Genomic DNA, 23,994 nt, shown 5'->3' with positions numbered 1-23,994 from the left:
TGAGCAGACTTGTAAGTGACCGCAGATGATTTAAGTCAGTCGGTTTATTCTCTGTACTTGTGCCAAATTTGGTTCTGCCACTCACATACTGTATTTCCATGTTTTCCATCCTTTGCTTATTTGCATGTAAATCCCGGGCTTTCCATGTCAGACTTTAGCTAAGGTGAGGCTCGCAGGTCAGGGTCACATGAGCGACCAGCTTATTTGCCAGCCAAATAGAGTTTCCATTCTGCCCTTCTTGAACCACAGCTTGTTGCCTGCACAGTGTGCGCTGCTCTGGTAGACACACACGTAGCTCTAAATTTGAATGCAGAATCTACTTCGGGAGCACCAGCACTGTATGAATACATTGTGAAAGGAAACCACCAGTAATAGATCATTTTTGTCTGGGTTGTTTGTGAGGTGATGGAAGGAAGACACTGAACTGGAAAAGGAAAGTGAAATGGTTTTTCCTCATTGGGCAACACAACCAGTATAGCCATGCACACAGCAGAATCCAAAAAGTCTTTTTTTTAAATTTTTCTATTAAATCTGGATGCCCTTTAAGGTCATCCTGGGTTAGTGCTGCAACTAATAATTATTTTCATTTGCCTTTTATCAATAAGATTATTGTTTCAATTTATAATTTCTGTAAATTGTCAGAAAACTTCAAAATGTGCTCATTTTAATGCTTGATAAATGACTGAAATGATAAGTTGCATATTAGTTTTCTGTTGATAGCCTAATTAGTTAATTGACTAATCATTTGAGCTCCAGCTGGGTTATTTGTATAAAGTGAAACTGCCCAATATAGATCCAGAAGTTTATAAATTACAAGAGGGTGTCACATCATGTGGTCTCTGCTCAACATGTATCTTAAATGACACAAAGCACATCAAGTGTTTTAAACAAAGTGAGTATTGAGCAACAGCCTGTCAGCTTATCAGTTAAAATCAATTGTCTGCAGAAAAATCTGTTCAATTAGCTATTTATTGTAACCTAATAGAAAGGCTATATGGAGAACTATGGCCATAGGCTTTTAGGGGCTTTAGTGGAACATTCACCTTGAGATGCACAGTTATGTTAATGAATCTGAATAATTATGCCAAGTGCAGGGCGAGAGGACTCATTTGTAGCTAGGAGAGAGGCTGTTTCTTTGGATACTATCCATTTCACACGGCCTCATCTGCACAGAGCATTTTGAGCGGCTGCTATATTCCTGCTTTATATAAATCATCAACATTACATGCACACATGCAATTCTAAGCATGGACAAATCAAACCTTTCACTGTAAGACAGAATACTGTACAGCCACGCCACATGCATCTACACTGGTTTTTACACAGCTGAAAGGTGCAGTCTTGTGTCCACAGTTGCCTTCATTTGCGTTTTATTGTTTTATGTGTGTGCACATGCAGAAGAGTTAATGCGGGTAAAACTGGTAGGACAAAATATGGCTAGCAGATTTGACTGACGTTTTATACACTCTTATTTTTCCAGTAATGGTTTACTGAGCATGACAGCTCTTTTCAGCACCACCTTGTTCTTCTCATACACACGTCATTTTCTACACCCTTCCTGTACAAGGGAGGGTTTCAGTGTATGTTTGGTTTCACTATCCCACGTTTCATTATACTACCTCAACTACTTTCATGGTATGAAGAGGTCAGCAGTAATTAATTGAATTGATTGGCTATGTTGAAGTGACAACCTAATGTTGAAAAAAGGTAAAAGCAACATATATATTTAATCAGAACATGCTTTAAAAAAAAAGCCATAGTCTGTGACATAGTTAAAAACTGCTGATCTTAATGTTTACAGATTAGTATAGACGGAGTAGAAGTCTAAGTTGGAGCTTATCTCTGCTGATACAGATACGGCTAAAAGCCTTGTGAAGTCCTTTTATAAAGGGCTTCACAGCAGCCACATTATGAAACAATAAAACAGACCCCTCAACTTGAGTCTCTCACTGAACAAATATTCACCTGTCAGCAAGTCCCCCAGCAGCCTTGTCTCTTTCCTGCCTCCACACTGTAACACCATTAGGAGCTCTAACAAATGCTGTGTTGCTCATGAAGTTATTGAAATGCCAAGACCAGAGCATCAGTGCGGCGTAATGGTCCCAGCTGGGACACTCAGGCCACTGGCTGTGGTTTGGCTGATTGGATGCATTTGCTCTGACAAATGCCAGATGTGCTCGAAGTGAGATAGTTACCTCTCACTTCTTGTCAGTGTGGATTTATCCAACAGCAGCTCACAAATCAGGTTACGTTTTGGGCCGCTTTCGTTCAGCAGCCTTTATTACCATCCACGAGAGCGTTAGCCGAGGCTTACCAATGAAAACAGCTGTTTTTATTCCAATGAAACCACATTATTGTGTACCTTTCATTTCACCGCTTCAGCCTTCATTATTCCGAGAAGCTTGACTACCCTCGCCTCCCAACTGAACAAACACGCTTTTAATTTGCACCTGTCTCCGGTGATAAAGGCTTTAGTTAAGTGTGGTTTCTTGTGTCAGGCTTGCACCAGGTCCACTGCTGAGCAGGATTTGTTATTTGATAAAGGAGCGTGGGCGTGTCGAGCCCTTTATGAATGTCCCAGCCCATTAACTTCAGTGTCCACCCTCGCCAGGCCCCCAGAGCATAGCTTCAGAGGAAAGGGAACCTTATTACAGCCCACCTGAACTGCATCTTCCTCCTTCATCCCAGAGAGATCTGCTGTAAAATCCAACCACAAATGGCTTAAGTTGCAGTGTTGGCTTAGAATCTCCTTTACTCTAGATTTAAAGTATCATCTCTAAGTTTTGTATGCTTCATTGACTCCAATTGATAACAAATTGAGAATTAAATCATGTCATATGAGCGTTTTCATTAATCCAGACATTCAAGGACAAAACCTTTGATCTCCTGAGTCACTTGAACCATTCCTCCAAAGCTGATTTTGTTAGAAACTTTAAGCAGATTATAGCAGTGAGTCCCCCTTTTAAAATGGAAAACATTAAGATGACTTCCTCAAAATGGCCTCACTAATCTTTCACACCAAACGCGTATACATGCAGATTTTACACTGGTATAAAGAGTATTACCCATTCTACAAAGCAGCTACACTGGGACCTAATATTAATTTTCCCAGCTTGGTATCCCCATCCTCTCTGATATTTTTTTGCCCCTCTGACTGATTGGGCTGTGTGTCTCTATTTTCCCCAACTGGTAAAAACTCACAAGGTTTTTTTCCTGACATTACAACATGCTTCTCTGATTGATATCCGCAAGGTGAACATATGATGTGATTGATCAGTCGGTCACACGCTGAGCTGAAGCAGACAGATCCTGACGTATTTCTTCATCTTATTGATCTGGTTACCAGATGACAGATTAAACAGTTGCCTCACGCACACCCTGAACCACAATAAGCCCAGGCAGAAAATAGCAAACAATGAAACAATGACTTTGCTCTGTGCAATGTAGCAATCGTGTGTTTGGTGTAGGGTTATTTTTTTTACCAAAATGTAGTACAAAACACATGTTCCTTAATGATGAATGGATTATCAGTTAGGTGTTGAGAGAGATTTCACCATCTTTATTCAACTTTTTCAATGTGAAAGACCTTGACTAGTTGAATAAAGCATCCCTCCAGAATGCCCTGTTCCTTTGCACTTTGGTTGCATCATCGTGCGCTTTAAGTGTTCTTTGCTACCCACAATATGAATCGTACCTGAGCCTTACCCTCCCAGAGGAATCTTGCTTTGCTGCATAACTGTCATTACAGCCACAGCCACCAAACGTACAGAAGGCGCCGCTGCCAGTCCACACCAAAAGGAAACGCATTGTGTCTGAGATCGTGAGCTGACTCATGAAAGCTCGGCTGGGCCTGTAGGCGTAACCTTTGACCACACCCACAACTGTACTGAGGGCATTACAAAATGAACCAAGCATGTCCTTGTGTTCTTTGAACACGATGGGAACAAAGGCACTGGAGTATGCCCTTTCTTCTGCCCCATTATCCTCCTTGTTCACTGTGGATGCTTTTTGAGGGGTTTTTAGTTGTAGTGGCCGTAAATGTTTTTCCGGAAGAACAAAGGCAATATACTTGTCGTAAACAAAAAGAAAAATTATTTCAGAGGGATGTTTGATCATAAATGTAGGACCAGGTATTTTAGTAACTGAACAACTTGCTGATTCCCAGTGCTCTTGATGTTTTTGTTTCAATTTTTCACAGCTTGTCTCTCTCTATTTTAAAACAGGGAGCAACTATTATACATGTCAGACAATTGGCAACCTCAAGACATCATTAACCATTTTCCCCCGAGCACCTGTTATCAGCTGCTTAAAAAACACAGGAGTGAATCAAGGGAAGCTGGTGGCAGTGGATGCTCTTTTAGGGGCATTGTCTGTCCTCACGTTGAAAGCAACTTTATCACATTTTGACATCACATGCGCAGACATACATCCACACCTATTAACGGACGGTATTAACGGCCAGAGCTGTGCCCTTAGCTGTTCTTGAATGGTGTCCAATCGCACGTCAAGCCTCTGTCCAGCTCAGTTGACATTGGGGTGGATTATTTTATAGCTGCAGAGTGGTGTGTGTATGCTGGCCTAAATTAAGGACAAAGTTATTGGTTTGCATTGGAATTAATGGATTGTAACTTTAATATTGAATGTAACTCAATTTAATGTCCTATCAGTCCCTCCAGGATCTTACAGAGAGAGAGAGAGCTTTATGTGACTTAAGTACAACTTGGCAATAAAATGTTCAGACGTGACCTGGTCATGGGTACAGCTACAGTCTGTGCTTGGCTCAGGCTTTGTTGTGAAGCTGAAGGAGTTAATGAGTGTAAGTGCTCTGCTTTATAGCGTCCTGATTCTTTCATTCAGACTCCAGAGTCCTGTGCACAGCTGCAGCTCTTTGAGGGATGTGCAATGTTTTGCTTTTGATGAGCCTGTTTGATTCAGCGGGATGATGATGGTGATGCTTTGTTTTGCTGAGCTCACGCTCAGAGAGAGAGCGTTCAGTGTTCAGTAAGAATACAATTTCTCATCACACCAGAAGGATAGCACCCACAGTTATAGTCAACAGACCAGCTTTGAGCTTTGACAGGCATTTCAGCCTCTATGTGCTGTACATCTCCACCGTATTATTGGTAGATTTCTCTCTCCGTGTGTCACAGCTCTAAACTTGCAGATCTTTCTAAGTAATGTCTGAAGGCACAGGTGATTTGGGCCAAACACAACCCATAAGGAAGGAGGAGGGAGGAAGCTGTTTGGCCTCAGGGGGCAATTGGCTTTTAGTGTCTCTCCTATATCCCCAGTGTTACAACAAGCAGTCGTAACGCAAGGGTGATTGTGAGTGACGTGATATTATTACTGATTCCTGATCCAGATCTGAAGTACTAGGATAGCAAATCGAAGGAGACCTTAAAGACGGAAGTTAATAAAAGGAATGTGTCTGTATCTATATCTCTCGGCTGAATATGATTCAAAACAAAACTTTTCTTTTGAGATGAGGTGTTTGAGATTAAGCCTTACTTTTGTTAACTCTTATTTTTGTCTCTCTTATTTCCCTTTTGTGCTGTTCTTATCAAGACTTTATTGTTTTCTCAAAGTTCCTTTTGCCTTATCACGATTTAGATAAGTTATCTTTGTGGGCCATGTCTACACCTTCTGTTCAGGCTGATCAGGCTTTACTGAGACTCTGGGCAAACATTTGGACTGATAATTGCTGTTATTTGTGAGAAAGAAGGCCTCTTTCTTCAACAAAGAGATTTTGAACTTTGAGGTATTGTTGGAGAATTAAGCTGGCTGTGCTTTGCCCTCCGCCTCACTTTAAACTCTAGCAGAGCTCACTGCAGTTGCTGACAGAAAGAGTGTCACACTGCAAAACTAACTCCACATTACAAGTTTTAGGTCTTCATCTTCATTCTCATTAATCCCCTTTAAGATGACTATTCATTGAAGTGGTGTAATCTCCTCACATGGTCACGACTTGTGCACCATTGAGCAAGGTCAGACCAGTCTCTCATTCAAAAGCTCATTCACAGGCAGCGAAAATATCCATCCCAGTTTCTCAAAGTCCAAGGTGATGTCTTTAAATGTCTTGTTTTGTCGGTCCAAAACCCAAAGATGTTCAGTTTAATATGATATAAAACAGAGAAAAGCAGGAAATCTTCATTTTTGAGAGGCTGAAAACCATTTTTGCATGAAAAAGAATAAATATTTTACAGATTAATGAATTATCAAAATAGTTGACTATTATTTTCTGTCGATCGACGGATTGGTTAGTCAACTAATCGTTGCATCTCTACTTGTAAGTCACATTAGCTCCCAGAGAGTCTCTCTTATTTTCGATCAACTGTTCTGTTTACAACCAAAATAGAACTTGCCCCCCTGTGGGCAAATCACGGTGATTCCATTGGTATTAGTTGAACTTCCCTTGAAATTGTGCTGTTTTCAGTGCTGGTGTTACTAGGCTTTTTTGCAGCATCTTTGTATTAGCAGTGTCTTATTATATTGGAAACGTAAGTTTTAATTCCATGACCAAGATCTGGTTGACAAATGGGTTTTGGCAACAAGTAATTATATAAGCGGATGCAGTAATCAAGTTACTAGTCCTTCTGACCAACAATTGCATTAACCCTAACCTGATACATTCGTTATTTATGCAATTGTTCTGTTAAAAAGCAAACAATTTCCAACAGTAATTATCCATTTATTTAAAAAGATGAGGGACTAATTTGGCTTATAGATATTTCCTATACGTGTTGTCTGATCATCCACTGCTGTCCTTACCCAAGTTGCATCACCCAGCTCTACAGCCTATCGGCCACAGGCAAGCAGATAGGCCCGTCCATACAACTAGGTAATTCAGTTTATTATGATGCATCTATCTGAGACTGTTGGTTTCTTTCTATTGAGCAAATTTTATTTAGGAGATTTTTCCCGTCAGTCAGTGGATGTCTGGAATATTAAGGAGTTTTGACGGTAAATGGGCATTTGATAGATTTTCCAGAAGAGATGTGTTTTTCCCTCAGTAACTCACCCACAGCTGGGTGCTTTTGTCAGCAGCATGTATCCCCTGCAGCTGGATCAGTACACACACACAACACACATAACAACATAGGAACACAACACATACATCCTGCATGTTACACACAAACAAGCGAACAGACTGCTCATGGTCTTAAAATATAAAACAAATGCTACTACATCATAAGCCAAACCAAAAAGAAGAATCTACAGGATACGGAGCTTAGAGCCTGATAACACTCCCATGGCCACAATGACATGGCAGGTTGGTGTAGAAATAGGACATGAGGGAAAAGATAGGGAGGATTCATTTTGATCTTCCGAGACACAAGATTGTATTACCTATGAGTTCAGGGTGAGCAGCTTCCTGGTGGCTCACTGAACCTGAATCCCCTTAACCAAGACACCACAGTGGGCTTATATTGGGCATTTATCATTATTTTGGAAATGTTACAGAGTGATTAGAAAAACAATTGAATGATCAGTCGTTAGATGTGGCCCTTTCCCGTATAAACCCATCCTGTCTCTGTCTGCTCCACCCCCCCACCCCCCAAAAGGCGACTTAGGCATAATAAAAACTCCTAATACAAACATTTTTCTTATGATTTAGCAGGATACATAGAGTTTGCAAAGTGCAATGGAAAAATGCATAAAAACAATACAATATTGCCAAAGATATCCTCAAATTCCCAATAAATTCACCATACCTGGCAAAGCAATTTAAAAAAAGCCAGATTGCGTTAATATCTGTGTTCTGGGTTTCCCTCAGGAAATTGGTTAACAGTGGTGGTCGGCACTCTCAATTCTTTCGTTTATTGTTTTATTTTAAATACTGAACCAGAAAATCCCCCCAAAATGATGTCTCCTGCCACAAAAACAACTGAACGCAGGCGGTGACACACTGGATAACATTTAAGCTAGTCACTGAGGAGGATGAATTTTTCACTAATATGCTGCTGAGAGGGTATTGTTGACCTTAGCTGTCAGTGTCATTCCTCTGAATTTGGTGTTCAATAGCGCGTGTCTCTGTAAATAATAAAACAGTAACTGTCAGGAGATGGGGCCAGTCGGAGGCAGCGTTGGCTCCTAACTCTAGCGTTATTTGCCTTGTGTTTACTGCACTTCTTGGTACCTTTACTGCCAGCATGGTTGATGGTTTAAACAGTGGCCCTACTCATATTTTCATAAGAGCAAATCACTGTGATTTAACAAATGAGTATAGTAATAAATCAGATATTTCAGGTGTTTTAATACTCTACTGTGTGTGTGTGTGTGTTTGGGGGCCGTGGGGTTGTAGACTCTAGTACATTGAGGTCACATCCAGCAGGGAATGCTCCTATGTAAAGCTTACTCCTCACTGTCACTGCACACACACACACAGAGGGAGCTCTCGCTGCCGCTCCGGCGCCGACACCGGCAGCCCTGCAGCACTAGCCTACATTTCAGAGGAGGAGGAACAAAAATATGGTGATGTCATCTCTATGTCTCTCTCTCTTTCTCTCTCTCTCTCTCTCTCTATCACCCTCTGTCAGAGGCTGTGTTGTGAATGTAATGGTGCTTTCTGCTACCCAAGCTGCACGAGGTAGGTCTTCCATTCACCTCCCCGCGCTCTCTCGCACATGTGCATGCTGCATCACTCCAGTTGCCCTCCATGCCTCTGTGTTTGTGTGCTTTTAAATGTACCTGTGCTTGGATCTGGATAAATGTAGTCTGTTTATGTTCCTGTGTGTTGAACAATCTCACTCTTGAGGCTTCTTTTGGGTGTTTTCACGCTCTGTACGCGTGTAAGAAGGCTCTGTTAGGGTAACAGATGCTAATGCGCTGAGGTCACATCACACCACAGCTTGAAGATGTGTCCTGATACTCGGCTAGCTACTCAGAATGTGTCTGGTGGTGTCAGACTGCAGATAGCTGTTGAAATCCCAGGCTGGAGACCAGGTGGTGAATCATATTTGTCCAGCTCCTGACACCGCTGATCATGTAGAGATGGCAACTACGATTCCCGTCTTCCAGCCCCCCCCCTTTCCGCTCTTTTCTTAAAAGGTCATTCTCAGGGCACAGGAAGATCATCTACCGCTGTGACCTTTGCACTTACTCGTTAAGTCCGCTAATCCTTTAAAATATAAAAAATATGAACAATCTTTAGGCATCTCAGCCTCACATGATTTCTCCCTTTCCTGTTATGCAAGAGGTATCACATACACAAACAGACACACATTATTCAACTCAGGCTGCGTGCGTCACACACATTTTCACTGTGCATCTCTGTAGCGGAGCTGTGGCTCTGTTCTCTCTCTGTTTTTCCGCACCGTCTCTGTGGCAAGCGAGGATTTTGCGCTGTCCATTTTGAGCCAACAGCCAGTTAAAACGCCACGCAGCCGCAGTGTTTCTCCTACAACGGGACTGGACACTCGGAGGTCATCACAGTCTCCTTGACACCACAGCAGTTCAGAGCTTCTCATCGTCCCTCCTCCTCCTCATCAGCATTCCCATCCACACGTTGATCTCATGGATCAGATAAATGAATGTTAAAGAGCGCAGAGTCCCCTTGTTGCATTTAAAAGCGTAATACAGTTTTAATTTTGCAAGGTGACACGCTTGTGCTCTATAACCGTGCTCCCACAATAAAGAGGAGATATTATAGGAAGAAAAGAGATTGTCTGTGATGTGGGGATTTTGCTGTTGGAGATGTTATTAAAGCACCACATGAGCTTTGTTTTAACATGAGGAACCAATAAGAATGCTCATTGTATAATTCTGAATCTGTTTTATTTACATGATAATGGTCTTGTTTCTTGTCGAGCACTGTTCCATTTCACTGTGCTTCAACTAACGATTATTGTCATTATCAATCATGTCGATCATTTTCTCGAATAATCAGTTAGTTGTTTGGTCCAGAAAATGGTGAAAAATTTATTTCCCAAAGCCCAAGCTGACATCCTCAAATTTCTTGTTCTGTCCTGTCATAGAGGACTAAAGAAACCGGAAAATATTCACATTTGAGAGGCTGAAATTGTAATTTGTACATTAAACATACTAAAACAGTGAGTCAAAATTATGAATTGATTATCCAAGTAGTTGGCAATTAATTGAATAGCGGACAACTAAATGATTAAATGACACATTTTTGCGGCTCTAATGCAGTGGCAAGGGCGTGGAAACCAGCTTTAATGGACTGAATGTGGCACATGAGGCGATATGACATTGAATTACAATCAGATGATGATCTAAACCGTGGCTAGAAGTGTGGCAGCAAATGCTGTCGTAACTATTACTATAGAGGACGAGCTGAAGTAGAAATAGCTAAATATCAAGTAGAGAGGATTATAAAAACATTAAAAAACATGTCTGGTGATATTCTATGTTTCTCTCCCATGAAAAGACCAAATCAAAACTGATAAATATTGTGTGTGTATCTAAAGCCTGTGCCATAGACTTTTAAAAACACATCAGTGAGCCACACTGTTGCTCTGGGTGACATGTTCCTTCCTTACCAGCAACACACACACACACACACACACACACACACTCACACACACACACACACACACACTAGTTTATTTTGACTCAGTCCCACATACACCGTCCTGCTGACCCAAATAATCACTAGAGCACAAAATGAGTACCGGTATTAGTCCGCAGCTGAAATTGGTCGCAAAGCTTTTAACACCTGTTGGGTGCCCAGCTGTTTTGTGAAATTATTTGGCCTTTAAAAAATAAAATAAATGAAAGTATACATTTGTGACCTGTTAGGAAACAATAGGCCTGGGGGGTCTGACAGCTAAACATGAGAGACAGACTAACCGTTGTTGGGTTAGGTCTTTTATTTGACAATCATCAAACATATAGAATAACAGTAGCTTTATTCTTTTAACTGCTGCCTGTTGAGGTGTTTTCCACCTTTGCAGTAATCATTTAGTATCTTTCCAGCACAAACTGGCACGGAGCAAGTCAGGTTTTAGAGGACACCCACTGTCTCTCTCAAGGGAGGCTGCGGGGAGCCAACTACATTTATAGAAAGTAGGGAAATAACCTAAAGACTTTTTTCCATGTCTGCAAGCTATTCTGGTCAGATTTAGCAAGCCAATGCAAGGCTTCCGAGTGACTCAACCTGCTTTATACATTTTTTTAAATATAATTTCTGCTTTGTTGTTATGTATATGCACTCTCTCAGACCAAACCTCAAGGATGCTTTAATGTGGAGGGGACAGGATGTACGTAAAGGCATCTTGTGTTTATGAGATTTAATCTGTGGCTGACAGATGATATTTAATTGTGCAGTGCTGTTAGATCTGCAACTCTATTATTTTTCTAAACCACAGAATGATATGTAACCGTCCTGTCCTGCATTATCTCCTTACACTGAAAGTGTTGTTGGGTCTCCTACATGTAGTATCGGATTTCTTTACATTTGTCACTGATATTTATACATTTCTGTTCTTGTCAGGAGGCTGGAAAGTGATTCTTATTCTGGTGAAACAGTGCTGGATTCTCTGTGGTCGAGCAAGGCAATCCTCTGCCTCTACTTACATGGTTGATTAATATTCCTCACTCCCTGACCTACATGGATTAATTCTGTTTAAAGATGTCTCCCCCTGAGCACAGCATCAAACTGGGACAGGCAGAAGATTATGTTGGACCAAGCGACTTGAATGTCCCCTCTCTCCTTCTCTTTATACTGTTTTAATTTCCATAGAGACCATATTTGGAAGAGCCTAATCATTTTATCCTTTTTTTTTGCAGAGGTAAAAAAGTTGAAATGCGTACTTCACGTTACAGTCTACCTGGAATGTGTGTGTCCATTGACAGTACAAGGAGGAAAAAGTCTGGTAGGAAATAGAAACTCCTTCTCCCTGCAGCATTTAAACAGCCACTCCATGCAGAATCAGACGGGGCAAAATCTAGAACTAAAGCACTGGGAGGGGGGAGGGAGGGTTTATAGTGAAAGATATGCAGCGTTATGTCATGAAGGGTGCTGGATTTCAGCATATGATTAGTAAAGTGGTCATTTTTATATAAAAATAACAAAGCAGCATTTTTTGTTTGCACTAATTAGGAAACCTATTCTTTAAATCAAGATTTGACAATGAATATGTGTTCATGGTCCTTGTATTATTAGTCAGATTTATGTTAAGGTAACAACAGCTTTGCAACTGTTCCAGCCCTACTCTGCACCCATGCTGTTGTCATCAGCTTGTTTTGCCTGTCCAACAGTTCAAAAATATATAATTCACTGTCATGGCATATCCTCACAAGCTAAAACCAGAGAATAATATGCCAATTGTCAATTGTAAGATGACTGAAAAGATTGATCAATTATCAAAATAGTTGACGATTGACTAATCAATTAATTAACTAATTGTTGCAGCTCTAATTTTTAGCCATGCTTGCAGCGTCTCTCTGGTTATTACAATGCTGTATGTCAGCCCGCCACTTTCATCCAGACCGATATTGAATGGATTGCAGTGAAATTTGATACAGATATACAGATACCCTTCAGGATAAATTATAGTAACTTTGGTGATCCACTGACTTTTCATGTAGTGCCATCTTCAGGTCCAAATTTGAATGTGTCCAATATTTCGGTTTATGGGCAAATACCTGCGAACCTGTTGGCATGTTAGCATGCTGACAATAGCATTTATCTCAAAGCACCTCTGTGCCTATGTATAGCCTCACAAGCCCTACCATGACTGTAGACCCTTGTTAAGTTATAGCATTGGCCTTGAGGCTGGCTATTTCTATATGGATTGACCTCCCCTTCTTCCTCATAGTTGGTCATATTCATGTACTGGTGGTACTTGTCAGTAAACTTGAAGAAACCTATCCTGAGGCTAGGTGTCTGACTGAAGTATCTGGCTTCTGTGGAGCCAGCACAGGTCTCAAAAGAAGCTGACAGCTATTTATTGTGATATTTACTTGTGGTTTGGTGGCACGGGCAACATTCAGACAAATACATGATTTCAGCATGCACACAGGATTACAATCTGACAGTGTATGATATTAGTTATGTTATTTTCAGTGCTCTTAGCCCTTACCATCTCAACAAACCATTGCTATCTGCAGCCAACAACTCTACAGCAGCACAACTTTTCATTGTCAAGATCTAGAAAAACAAGCTTTTGCTGTGAACGATTCTTGTTGGAGATTACCTAAAAGCTCCATCATCACTCAGCAGGAGTGGAGACAATAGAGGCCTCGTTCAGAATTATCAGAGTGGCTGACTGTCGCTTCAAGGGGTGGTGTTGAAGAAGAGATTGAAGCCTCAGACAAAAACATAATGACAATTGTCTGTGCTGTGGTTTAATGTTTGAATTATATTGGTGAAGTGGGGGAAAATATCAGGGAACAACATGCAACAATGTAACAATCTTATCCTTTGCTGTTATCCCTCATCTAGCATGGCAGCACACCGTATGTCTCACTTAACTACGAGTAATCATTTCCCAAACACTCGGCAGTAACGGCAGTGATAGGCCTCTATAGATCTGCTTCCCGGGCTGTCAGAGAGCTGCCTCCCCTTTTGATGATGGACAGCAACATCACTACAATCAGCTTAGGATCCTGAAATGATTGCAGTCCTTTCCTGCCCTGTATAATCTAAAAACAATCAAAATCAAATTCCAAAACAATAGCAACAAGCAATCCAAACAAATACTTTCTGCTTTGCTCGTATTATTTACTAACCAAGCATTATACATTGTGTACAGTGTTTTTGGTAAAACATCCAGCTTCATTCATTCATTTTGTGATATTTGTAATGTTTGACAGACCACAATTACTATTAGTTGATTAATCAATTAGTTGTCAACTATTAAATTAATCTATTTGGATAATTGATTATTCATTTTATAAGGGAAAAAAACAAATTCTTTGATTTCAACTTCTCAAATGTAAATATATTCTGGTTTCTTTAGTCCTCTATGACAGTAGACTGAATATCTTTGGGCAGGGCGCAAAACAAGACATCTCACCATGGGCTTTGGGACATAGTGGTCAACATTTTCTGCCATTTTCTGGGCCAAACAACTAATCAGTTAATCGAGAAAATGATCAACAGACTAATTGATGATGAAAATAACAGCCCTCCTACAGTTAGTATTGTGTTGCACTAATTAAAAGCAAAATATCACCACAGTTAGACCATATTTATAAGTGGAACTGGACTATAATTGTCTGCAAGGCAAAACTTCTAAAAAGTAAAATGTATGTTATGTATATATTTTACTGAAACAGTAGTCAAACAAGCAAACTAGACAGTGTAAAAGGTGAGCGGTAGTTAGTCTAAACCAGCATCAAGAACAAGAGGGACATGACTGGATAAAAATAACCTCAGTTAGGAGTTCAGTTGTTTTTAATGTCAGAGACTGTGTGTCATCATCATCACAGACTCCTTTTTGCATTGGTCATAGTGGTATTGTATCATGAATCCACCACCTTGCCAACTCTCAAAATATGCAGCTGCAGGAATGCTGGAAAAAATGTTTGGTGTTCATTAGTCTTAAGTTTGGCTTAAAAACATACATTATTCCCAGAGGTTTCCCTCCTATCCTTTGGCTGTGTGGAGAAACCCCTCAGCCAGTGTTTCCGGCTTTGTTTTGGGGCCACTGCCAAGCCACAAATTTAGGATTCCCTGTGCGTTTGCCCTCTATCTTTGGCAATGATTCATAGCTCTTAGCTCACAGAGCGCTGTGGTACGACTGAAACGGATTGTTGTGTGCCAGCTCGTATGAAGGGGCAGCAAAGTGTGGGAGAAAGTGAGGACAATAGAACCATAGCGGAGTGGATTGCCTGTCACTGGCTTGTCCATCGCTTATGTCACTGGTTATTTCATAATCAGACTTTGTTATGGAAACAGGAAAAAAGCTTAAGTAGGCAGTAATAATTAGAGTTTACAGTGATACTAGTGGCTGTGTGTACTCATGCATAGCAGTGCTTTGAGCTAAATGCTAATGTCAGCATGCTAACATGCTCACAGTGTTAACATACTTATTAGGTATAATGTTTATCATTTAACCATCTTGGTATAACCATGCAAAATACAGCTGGGGCTCATGGGGAATTGTTTTGTTTTGTTTTGCCCTGCTGGTGATGCTAGAGGAAAAGTGACGGCAACTCGTCCAGTGGGGAACATGAATATCTGTGATAAAATGGAATGGCAAGCTACCAATAGTTGTTGAGACATTTCATTCAAAAACAAAAATATAAAGACCCTCGCCATGTCCCCATAAGGGCAACTGCAAATAGAAGGCAGCTTCAGAGCTAATGTGTGTTTAGTCATCCAAAAAATAAGCTACAGCAGAAGCTGAAGCATATGTTGCACTGACTTTGATAGTGAAAATGTAAGTCAATGGCAAAAAGCTTACTATAGACCCATAAATAAGATAGGATGATTTATGTATCCCAGAGGGAAATTCAGTTGTCTTTGCTGCAACATACTTCAGAGACAAGCAGAGCAGTAAATGTTGACAAAGAATAATGCAAAGCATTTTTTTTTACCTCCCCTACAGTACTGAAAAACATTCCCTGTAGCTGCAGGCCTTGTGTGTTATTTTCCCACCTCAGCTGTGTGGCTGCTGCTCCAGGCTGAGTCATGGACTGATTGCTAAAGCCGGTTTTGAGAAAGAGTGGAAAGCATCTGTCTCAGCTTGACGGGTCCTTGAGAGCCGAGGCCAGATGAAGTGTGTGTGCCGGCTGAAGCCAAGAGGCTGTTGGAGCGCTGGAGCGTTACATTAGTAGAATGACTGGTGGGGGGATTTAGTGACCTTCTCTTTGTCAGGATGTCCTCCTGTCCTCTGTCTGATATTAGGCACTATTTGTCTCTCACGAGTCTCCTAAAGCTGCTTCCTTCCTGCTACCTTTCTTCTTTTACCTTCTTGACACAGTTCTGAGAAAACTCATTTACGAATATTGGCAAGAGAAGAGGAACAAAACTTCAATAGTAATAAAGATTGTATGATGATTATTTGAACCACAACAAAATGGAGTACCACCTTCTCTTGAGTACTGGTTCCACAGAACCGTACTTTCTCAGTACAACACAATCTCTTATTTCCTAGAATGATCTGAATCTCTACACCCTCCTATTCTTTTATCATTATCATCCATGTCCCTGTTGGGGCTATGTATTGGCAAGAAGGTGATTTAAAAAAAAATATATATATTTTTTTAAATTATAGTAAAACTGTCATAATATAAAGAATACAACACCATATGCATACAATTTGTGTAAAAGTTTACTTTGTATGTATAACATAGTGGATCAGCATTTGACAATCAGAACAATGGGATCTGCATTTACCACAGTCTCTGTAACAAACAACATCATAGCACGACTATTTGTGCAATCTTAGTGTTACAGTAGAAGAGTTAAATGACTGAAGATAGGTTACACCACAGCTATTTAGAGGTAGGGTGCCACAAATCTTTGCATGTAAACTATTAAGAATAGAATCAATACATTTTTTTGAGAATTGATACAGTATCATGAAATTCTCAAGTGTATTGATAGTTTGTTACACACCTAGTCCCAATAAGGCACTTATGTGTCTGTTTCAGCTCTGATTGGATCTGGATCCAATCTGGATGAGATGGCTGCTTCTCTGGATCCAATAACTGGTCTCAGCGCAGTTAATAAAGGGAGGCAGGAGCAGAAAGGGGGACTAAACATTCTCTTTTATTTTCACCATAGCTTTATTTCACAAATTACCCACTAAATCCAAAGACATTTACTTGATGCCACGAAGAAGTGGGTCTGAGGCCTTTTCCATTGGTAAAGCTATATCGACTCTCACCTGGGGGGCTACATCACCTTCAATTTATCTTCTTCTAGACAAAAGTTTTATTTCTTCATACAGTCCTTGCATCTGCAGTGTCAGCCTTCAAGTCGCAGCATTTGCTTTCTCAAGTGGCCTCTCGTGGCAACATAGTCTGATAAGGTGTAGTCTCAGCTGGGCTCACAGGTTTCATACCATTAAAATATCCACACGAAACAGCAATCAGCACAAGTGGCTGCCTCCTATAATCTTGAAAGCATTTTTAGGACAACCACGTGTTGGCAGGCAGCTGCTCCACCCAAAATAATCTCCCCGAAAGCGTAGAGTGTAATTAACAGATGGTCCCACTTGTTCATGAAGTCATGTCGAGGATTTAACTGACAGTGGCATTACAATGGCGAACAGCGGGGTTAGGCCTGGATTTCATTGTGTGCAGATACAGCGACTGCATAGAGAACAAATAGGTAATGAGTTAGACTGTACAAGGGCTTGTTGATGGACGGGTGGGTGGGGAAGTGAATGTTAATGGATGGATGCATACAGTTGGCTTTTGTGTGGCTCGGCTTAGCGCATGTTAGCTCTGTTTCCCACAAATCACGTGACCATTTTGATGCGTAGTGTTGCTATGTGTATTTAGTTACTTTTGGTATTAGGGATGTGTGTGGAAGAGTGTAGTGATCTCCCTGTTAAAAGTTAGTCTTAGGGTTTTAATGATATATAGGATTTAAGAGCTTATAATTGTATTGGGGCTAGGTATTGAAATGTGGGATGTAGTGGAGTGGTTGTTGGATATGGAATCGATTTAATCCACAAAGGTACTTACAGTACAGCACTAGTATAATGAAAATGTTTGTCTGTGTGTACTCAAGGGCTTATTGTATCCCCTTGAGTCTTTTTCTTGTGTCTCACATAGAATGCTGCATTGCTGCTTTGATTTGTTATTCTGTTTTGTGCTTTAGCTTTCTTTTGATCTCTTCAAATCTGAGTATGCTAGCAGTGGGTAGGTGTTAAATCTGAGGGTAATAACCAGGTAGAGGTGACTCAAAGTCTTTCCTGTAGCATCCCACCCTAAATATACAAGGAGTAGTAGGGTCAAATTCCTGTGGATTCATTAGGTAACCTACAACAGACACCCTCACTGTTGTACCCTTGAGTAACTTCCCAGCAGGTCAGTGGAGCAGCTAAGTGACAGCCAGCAAAAACCATCCCTGGATAGATAAAGGTTAAAAACAGTGTCACGCTCCAGCACTTCTATAGGGAAAACAAGCTGAGGGGAGACAGATAGAGATGGACTAAAGGAATGCATTTATAAGGACTGTTGGGGGAAAAGGAGCTGACTGATCCTCCATCCTCCCCGTCTTGTACGAGAGAAAGGCTGTTTATTAAAGGCCTAGAGCTACAGCACCTTTGTTTGGGTTGAAAAAATGGCAGTGGGGAATGGTGAGCAGGTTTCTCTGCATTAGTATACAATAAGAGAAATGAGAGAAATCCTTTGTTGGTAAACTGCCAATGCAGCCTGGTTGATCTGAAATGTGATAGTTGAGTAGGCATGATGTTCCAAATAAGTCCAATCTTGCAAACTAGCCATCCCACATGAGGTTAAAGGGTACTTTGAAAAATTCAGTGCTATTGCCAAGCCAAAAAGAACTGCTTTCAAAACAACTCCAAGCCTTAGAGGACTGCATTTTGAACAGATTGTACATTTTGAATGTACAAATTGCTAAATGAAAGAGACTGTGCACATACGTTTCAGTATTGTCCTGTTGTGGTAACAGATTGTGTCTCCTTCCTAACAGATATGCAGTCGTCAGAGCAGCGCTGACAGGCCTGGCTCTGGATTAACACGACCATGGAGTCCTCCTCAGAGTCCCAGCAGGAGCCTGAGAAAACTTTGGTGAGTCAACACACTTGCATATGTAGCTATTTTACCACGTGGCATGCGGATTCTTTCCAAATCAAGAGTCTCTGACCGACTATTCCAAAATGGAATTGGCAAATAATTAGGAATAAATCAAAAACCATTATGGTACTAAGGATAAAAGTTTACTGAAGTCCTTTTAACTATATCTTTAAAGATTCTGACTGATGAACCCAATGTAACATTTATTATTGAGCATTTTGGAATGAAACTCTTTACACAAAATATACACTGTATTTTATAGGCTCACAGAAGCAAGTGATCTCAAATCCACCCACCCTTCTTCATTGCCTCGTAGACGCTGATAATTGTCCCTAATAATTGGTGGTCTTCACTAAACCTCCATGTATAGTCTTAAGTCGGAAAGGGTTCCTGTTTCCTGCTGGCATCAGTGACGGGATCTCTGCTCCAGGAGTACACTCTCTGAGTCTTAATGATTAGCTTAAGGTGCTAATATTGCTAACCTGCCACAGGCTTGTCAGGCTCACTGTGGCAGACACTGCTCTTTGCTGCCTGTAATTAAACTCTTGTCAGGGCGTGTGCGTGCGTGTGTGCGTGCGCGTGTGTGTGTGTGTCAGTAGATAGACAAGAAAGCTGAAGTCACTTTGGCTGCAGACGATTAAAGGTCACACAGAGTTGTGTTTTTTTCAACGTTCTGAGGAACAGAAATTGTGATGAAACAGGCCAGTCAAACTGAAAAGGACATCCACAGTTCTTGTTCTGTGTTCTGCACTACAATATAAAGTTGTTGCCACTTCCTGTTGGGTGTTGCAGGTTGACTGTGCCCTACTAGAGGCAAACCCAGACCCAAATGAGCTAATTTCATTTAAATTCATGGAATGGGGTGACCGTTTTTATGTCTTATTCTGATACAACCAATTTTTATCTCCAAATTTGCCAGTTGTTCCACATGAGGTTTTAGAGTAAGACTGCTATATAACTCCAAGTTATGAGTTTTAAGCAATAAAGCACATTTTGTCTTATCTGTATTCAGCGCAGCTTTAAAGTTATGCAGAGATGTCTGAAGTCTGTAAAAGTAGACAAATTTAGACACAGCTTAAAATGGAGAAGAGCCATATGCAAAATATAGTTTATGTGGATTGTAAATATTAACGGACCAAGTACAGAAACTTGTGGTACCCCACCTTTGCCTGTGTTCAGTTTGACAAATATGTTTGAAACAAGGTCTGAATAAGAGCGTAGAAACCACATCCTCTCTTATAATCTCACACAAGAACGACTGCATACTCTACTGCGACCAAGCAAAGATGGTTACCAGTGGCACCTTCAGTCAGCACACAAACATTTACACACCCACACATAAAATACCACTTCCCTCCTCTCAGCTCCCAGGATTGTGATTCTGCCCTTTCATTTCACCTTAATCATTATCCTCAGTAGCCATTTTTGCAGTGAACAGGAGGGCAATTATAATTGCAGATAACTGGGGTGATAATGGTGCTGGCCACCTCTCCCACAGGCCTCCACACACAATGACACACAATAGGAGTGTATGGGAGCAGAGCTAACAGCCCTTCCCTACTTCTTTGAATCTTGCTTAGAGCTGGAGTGAGTTTTAATAGCACTTTTATATCTGTTAGTAGTGCAAGCTAATTTCTCACCCCACCTTCTCCGGGGCCTATATTAGTGGCTGCATAATTAAACTGCTGATGCGTAAATTGGTTTGAAAGCCACGTTGGTATATTTAGTGTTGTTTTGAATGCTTTCTTTTGGACTGAATTTGAATTTGATGAATGTGTACCTCTCTGCGATTCAGCAATACACCGTCTTTGTGTAGGCTCCGGGGCAGTGTGCTATCCTTCGATCACACATTATGAGCATTATGGTGTGAGACTTAGACTGTGGGACGTATTGTGTTGCTGGCATATCCTGCTGTTTGCTGAAAGGGCCCGTTGGTAGAGAGTATGGCTCCCAACATGAGATGAAAGGCTCTGGGAAGCACGCCAGGTGTCTGCCGCTTCTCCCCTCGCTCTGACATCCTCACAGTCAGGAGACGCTTCAGGAAGGTTTATGGCAGCCAGCCCCCCCTCCTGTTTCAAACATCCACTGCCATTCAGTCTGCTGTCATTTGCATTGTACATACTGTAATGAAAGAGCTGGTGACCTGCTGTTCAGAATAGGCAGCAGTGAAAAAGCACATAGACAGGCATTATGCTCTTGAACAATGGGTTTGAGGTAGCTTAGGGGTTAGAGAAGAGGATCTGTGCCTAGGAGATCACTGACTGAGGAGATTTGAGCAGCCGAAATGAATGAGAAAGAACTTTTATCCATGGTGGCTGTTGAATTGCCCTTTGGCAAAGCACTTCACCCCCATTTGTTCCCGAGGAGCTTTGCAGTTCCAACTGTAAGATTAGTTGTGCTGGGAAGCTCCCAGTTTGAATGCAAGGCAGGATATTGCTCTTTATAATAAAGGTTTTTATTAATGTAGTCATTGCAGTCTCTCAGGAACAAGATAGTTACTATTACCAGTTCCCATCTGATGCAACTGCAACACCTGCCATCAATCAGTTGGTATTAAACATAATAAGGCCTATAGTACTCACAGAAGGCTCATTATTGAGTCTTACTATATCCCAGAATTTTCTCCTACCCAACTCTTCTTTGAGCACTGATCCAGCCTTTACAATAGTAGAGTACACTCCGTCTAAAATAGGCTGACATTCTTGCTATTGGAAAGAAGTTTGAAAGTCCCTTATTAATGGGAAAGTAGAGGCTTCTTGCCTAAGAGTGCATCTTTTCTTGTTTACTGCCCATAAAGATCTATATTGACAGCCTGGAGGCCGAGATTACTTTCCTAATAAAAATCGACAAATGGTGTAACCCCTTAATGGAGTCTTTTCATGCGTGTCAGGAAGCCTTCTGCAGCTCAGTGAATCATTCAAATGAAAATCTAAACCCAGAAGTTTGCCCAGACTCAGGGTGTCAACTGTATTCATAGAGCACTTTAACTTAAAGGACATTTTTTAGCCACATCAGCGGTGTGGCTCTAGCAATGGCAATGTCTGTCTGACGGCTCACCGCTTTGGTTCAGCCCGAAGTATCTCAGGCTGGACTATTGGATGGATTGCCATTCATCCCTCTTATCGCTAATGTGAGCTCACTACCTGGTAGGAGAGGAGATGCTGGTTTGAGCCGAGTCTGCTCTCTCAGCTAGAAAGTCCACAAGAATTTCAAGATATGTGGCTTAGTTCAAGCTTGTTCAGAACAGTTTGCTATTAGCTTAATGAATGTGCTATGGATAAATCATACCGGTGGTGGATGGGAGACTGCAGACAGAACAGTTGAAAACATCGCTTTCCTGCAAGTGTATGCTTGTTGATAAATTAAGGTTTTATTGCACGTGCAATAATGAGCATAGTTGTTAACTGGAGTACCCTTATATGTTCACTCTGTCTTTGGTGGCCTCTTTGCTTGGCTGTCCACTCTGCCACTCTGTCTGTCTGTCTGTCTGTCTGTCTGTCTGTGTGTTTGTGTGTGTGTGTGTGTGTGTGTGTGTGTGTGTGTGTGTGTGTGTGTGTGTGTGTGTGTGTGTGTGTGTGTGTGTGTGCGTGCGTGCGTGCGTGTGTGTGGTAGCGGAGCTGAGCCCCGCCCAACACAGAGAGAGCAAGAGGAGAGAAAGATGGAGAGGGGGAGGCAGCGCTGTGACCATAAATTAGATCAAAAACATATTTTTTTCTTAATGTACCAATAAAAGTACCAACCTTAAAAATACCCTGTTTTTTTAGCGCTGCTTCCACTTCACAACCAGGTTTCAGGAGGCATCCCTATCCTCAATGTAATTTATGAGACGAAGCCTTGCGTTAGTGTACATGGGAACAAAGACAAAGGCAGCTTGGAGGACATGTATAACTTCAGTTTAGTTATAGTTTAGTTTAGTTTTTTCTGTCCATTTATAGAAAAAGACAGTTTTATGTCAACATAAAAATAGATCTCTACAAAGTGATACCTCCGCTTCCTGCACTTCCTACAAATCCTTTTGACAACATCAAGAGAATGGGCATGAACTGAATGCTCACATAATTATATTGAAACTGATCATTTAGCTGTGCCTAGCTTTGATGTGGTGCTGACCACACCCCTTAGCTTAAATGTAACATGTCTTGCAGCTGCATTGCTTTATGGTCAATTGAGACTTCTGTTGCGGAGAAGCTGATGTCTGTTCCTCTACTGTGATTAATCGTCCTACTGGTACGGACTATGACAAAGCATTATCTTTTTGATTGTGACAACAAAAGTTGTTGTTTACCATTGATGTCAAAGACTAATGATCAGACATAATGAAAGCTATGCAGGGAAACTATATTTGCCTTTCCCCAGGTATCAGCAAAATGAAAAAAGGCATCCCAAAAATGCAAGACTGCTGTCAAAAGAATAATTTCTAACTGACAGTGCCAGGTACAGGGCCTTGTTTCTTAGAGCTACAATGCCACATAATGTGATAGTAATAAGCTGCATGAGGCTGCAGGAAGCCAGAGGTGAAAATTGGCTTTAGGCTGCTCTTAGGGAGTGAGAAACTGAGGCTGCATCAGCTTTCTGTACGTCAGTGGTCGGACTCAGGGTGCTGTTGACAGAAGCGAGCTGACAGCCGTGGGCTGATGAGACACATTCTCACCACTAAAGCTAATGGGTTAACGTAAACAGGAAAGGCAAGCTTATCCTCCACGGCTTTACTTTGGCCTTCCGAAAAACTGCAAATTAAAGTCTGAAAATATACAGCAACTTTCAAAAGGCTTGACCAAGTGAAGTTCAGATGATGTCGAGGAGAAGTTTTAACATTCAGGATTTAACTGCAGTGGAGAAACTGAATGTCTGCTGCCAAGATTTGTTCAGTCCGTCCCTGACAGAAAAATCTGTCCTTTGGGTGGGCTGCTGGTCTGAGGGCGGTAATCAAGACAGTATAGATTTATTAACTCTGTGAATGAAAAGCAGGGGCATGTAGAATCACATAGATAATTAATAGAATTACTGTGTGTGTGTTCCCCCTAAAGATACAGCCATTAAGATATTGCTTTTTACTATAGAACCCTATAGGACGTGTTTAAAACACATTTAGTTGTCTGGCTTTTGCTGGTGTGAATTGATCACCCTATGAACTGACACGCACACAAATCTATGAACTGACAGGCACACTCCTTTGGGGGGGGGTTATACATTACGTGTCAGCTCACTGGCTGCAATTATGATGAAGTATGTTTTCTGCTGGCTTCTATACTGAGAAGAGTGAGGAGTGGCAGCTATCCTCGCAATCACGTGTTGCATCATGCATTATACATG

General features: G+C 41.2%; 1 protein-coding gene across 5 annotated transcripts in view; it reads left to right on the top strand.

Annotated features, from left to right (window-relative positions):
- Positions 1-23,994, top strand: part of osbpl8 (oxysterol binding protein-like 8) — an 89,488-nt gene that overhangs the window by 1,669 nt on the left and 63,825 nt on the right. For 4 of the 5 annotated variants that reach the window (XM_051392334.1, XM_051392331.1, XM_051392328.1 and 1 more), the window contains exon 2: positions 18,578-18,675. Coding sequence is in view for 4 of the 5 variants with exons in the window: in XM_051392331.1 (XP_051248291.1) it covers positions 18,631-18,675 (45 nt within the window). In the remaining variant the exon portion in view is untranslated. Of the gene's footprint in view, positions 1-8,537; positions 8,588-18,577; positions 18,676-23,994 lie in introns of all 5 variants that reach the window. The other variant, XM_051392329.1, reaches the window with a different exon arrangement.

The sequence above is a fragment of the Dicentrarchus labrax genome, unplaced genomic scaffold (assembly GCF_905237075.1).
Source record: "Dicentrarchus labrax unplaced genomic scaffold, dlabrax2021, whole genome shotgun sequence".
Lineage (NCBI taxonomy): Eukaryota > Metazoa > Chordata > Actinopteri > Moronidae > Dicentrarchus > Dicentrarchus labrax.
Note: the sequence above shows the minus strand (reverse complement) of the source record. Positions and strands in the feature narration are given on the sequence as shown.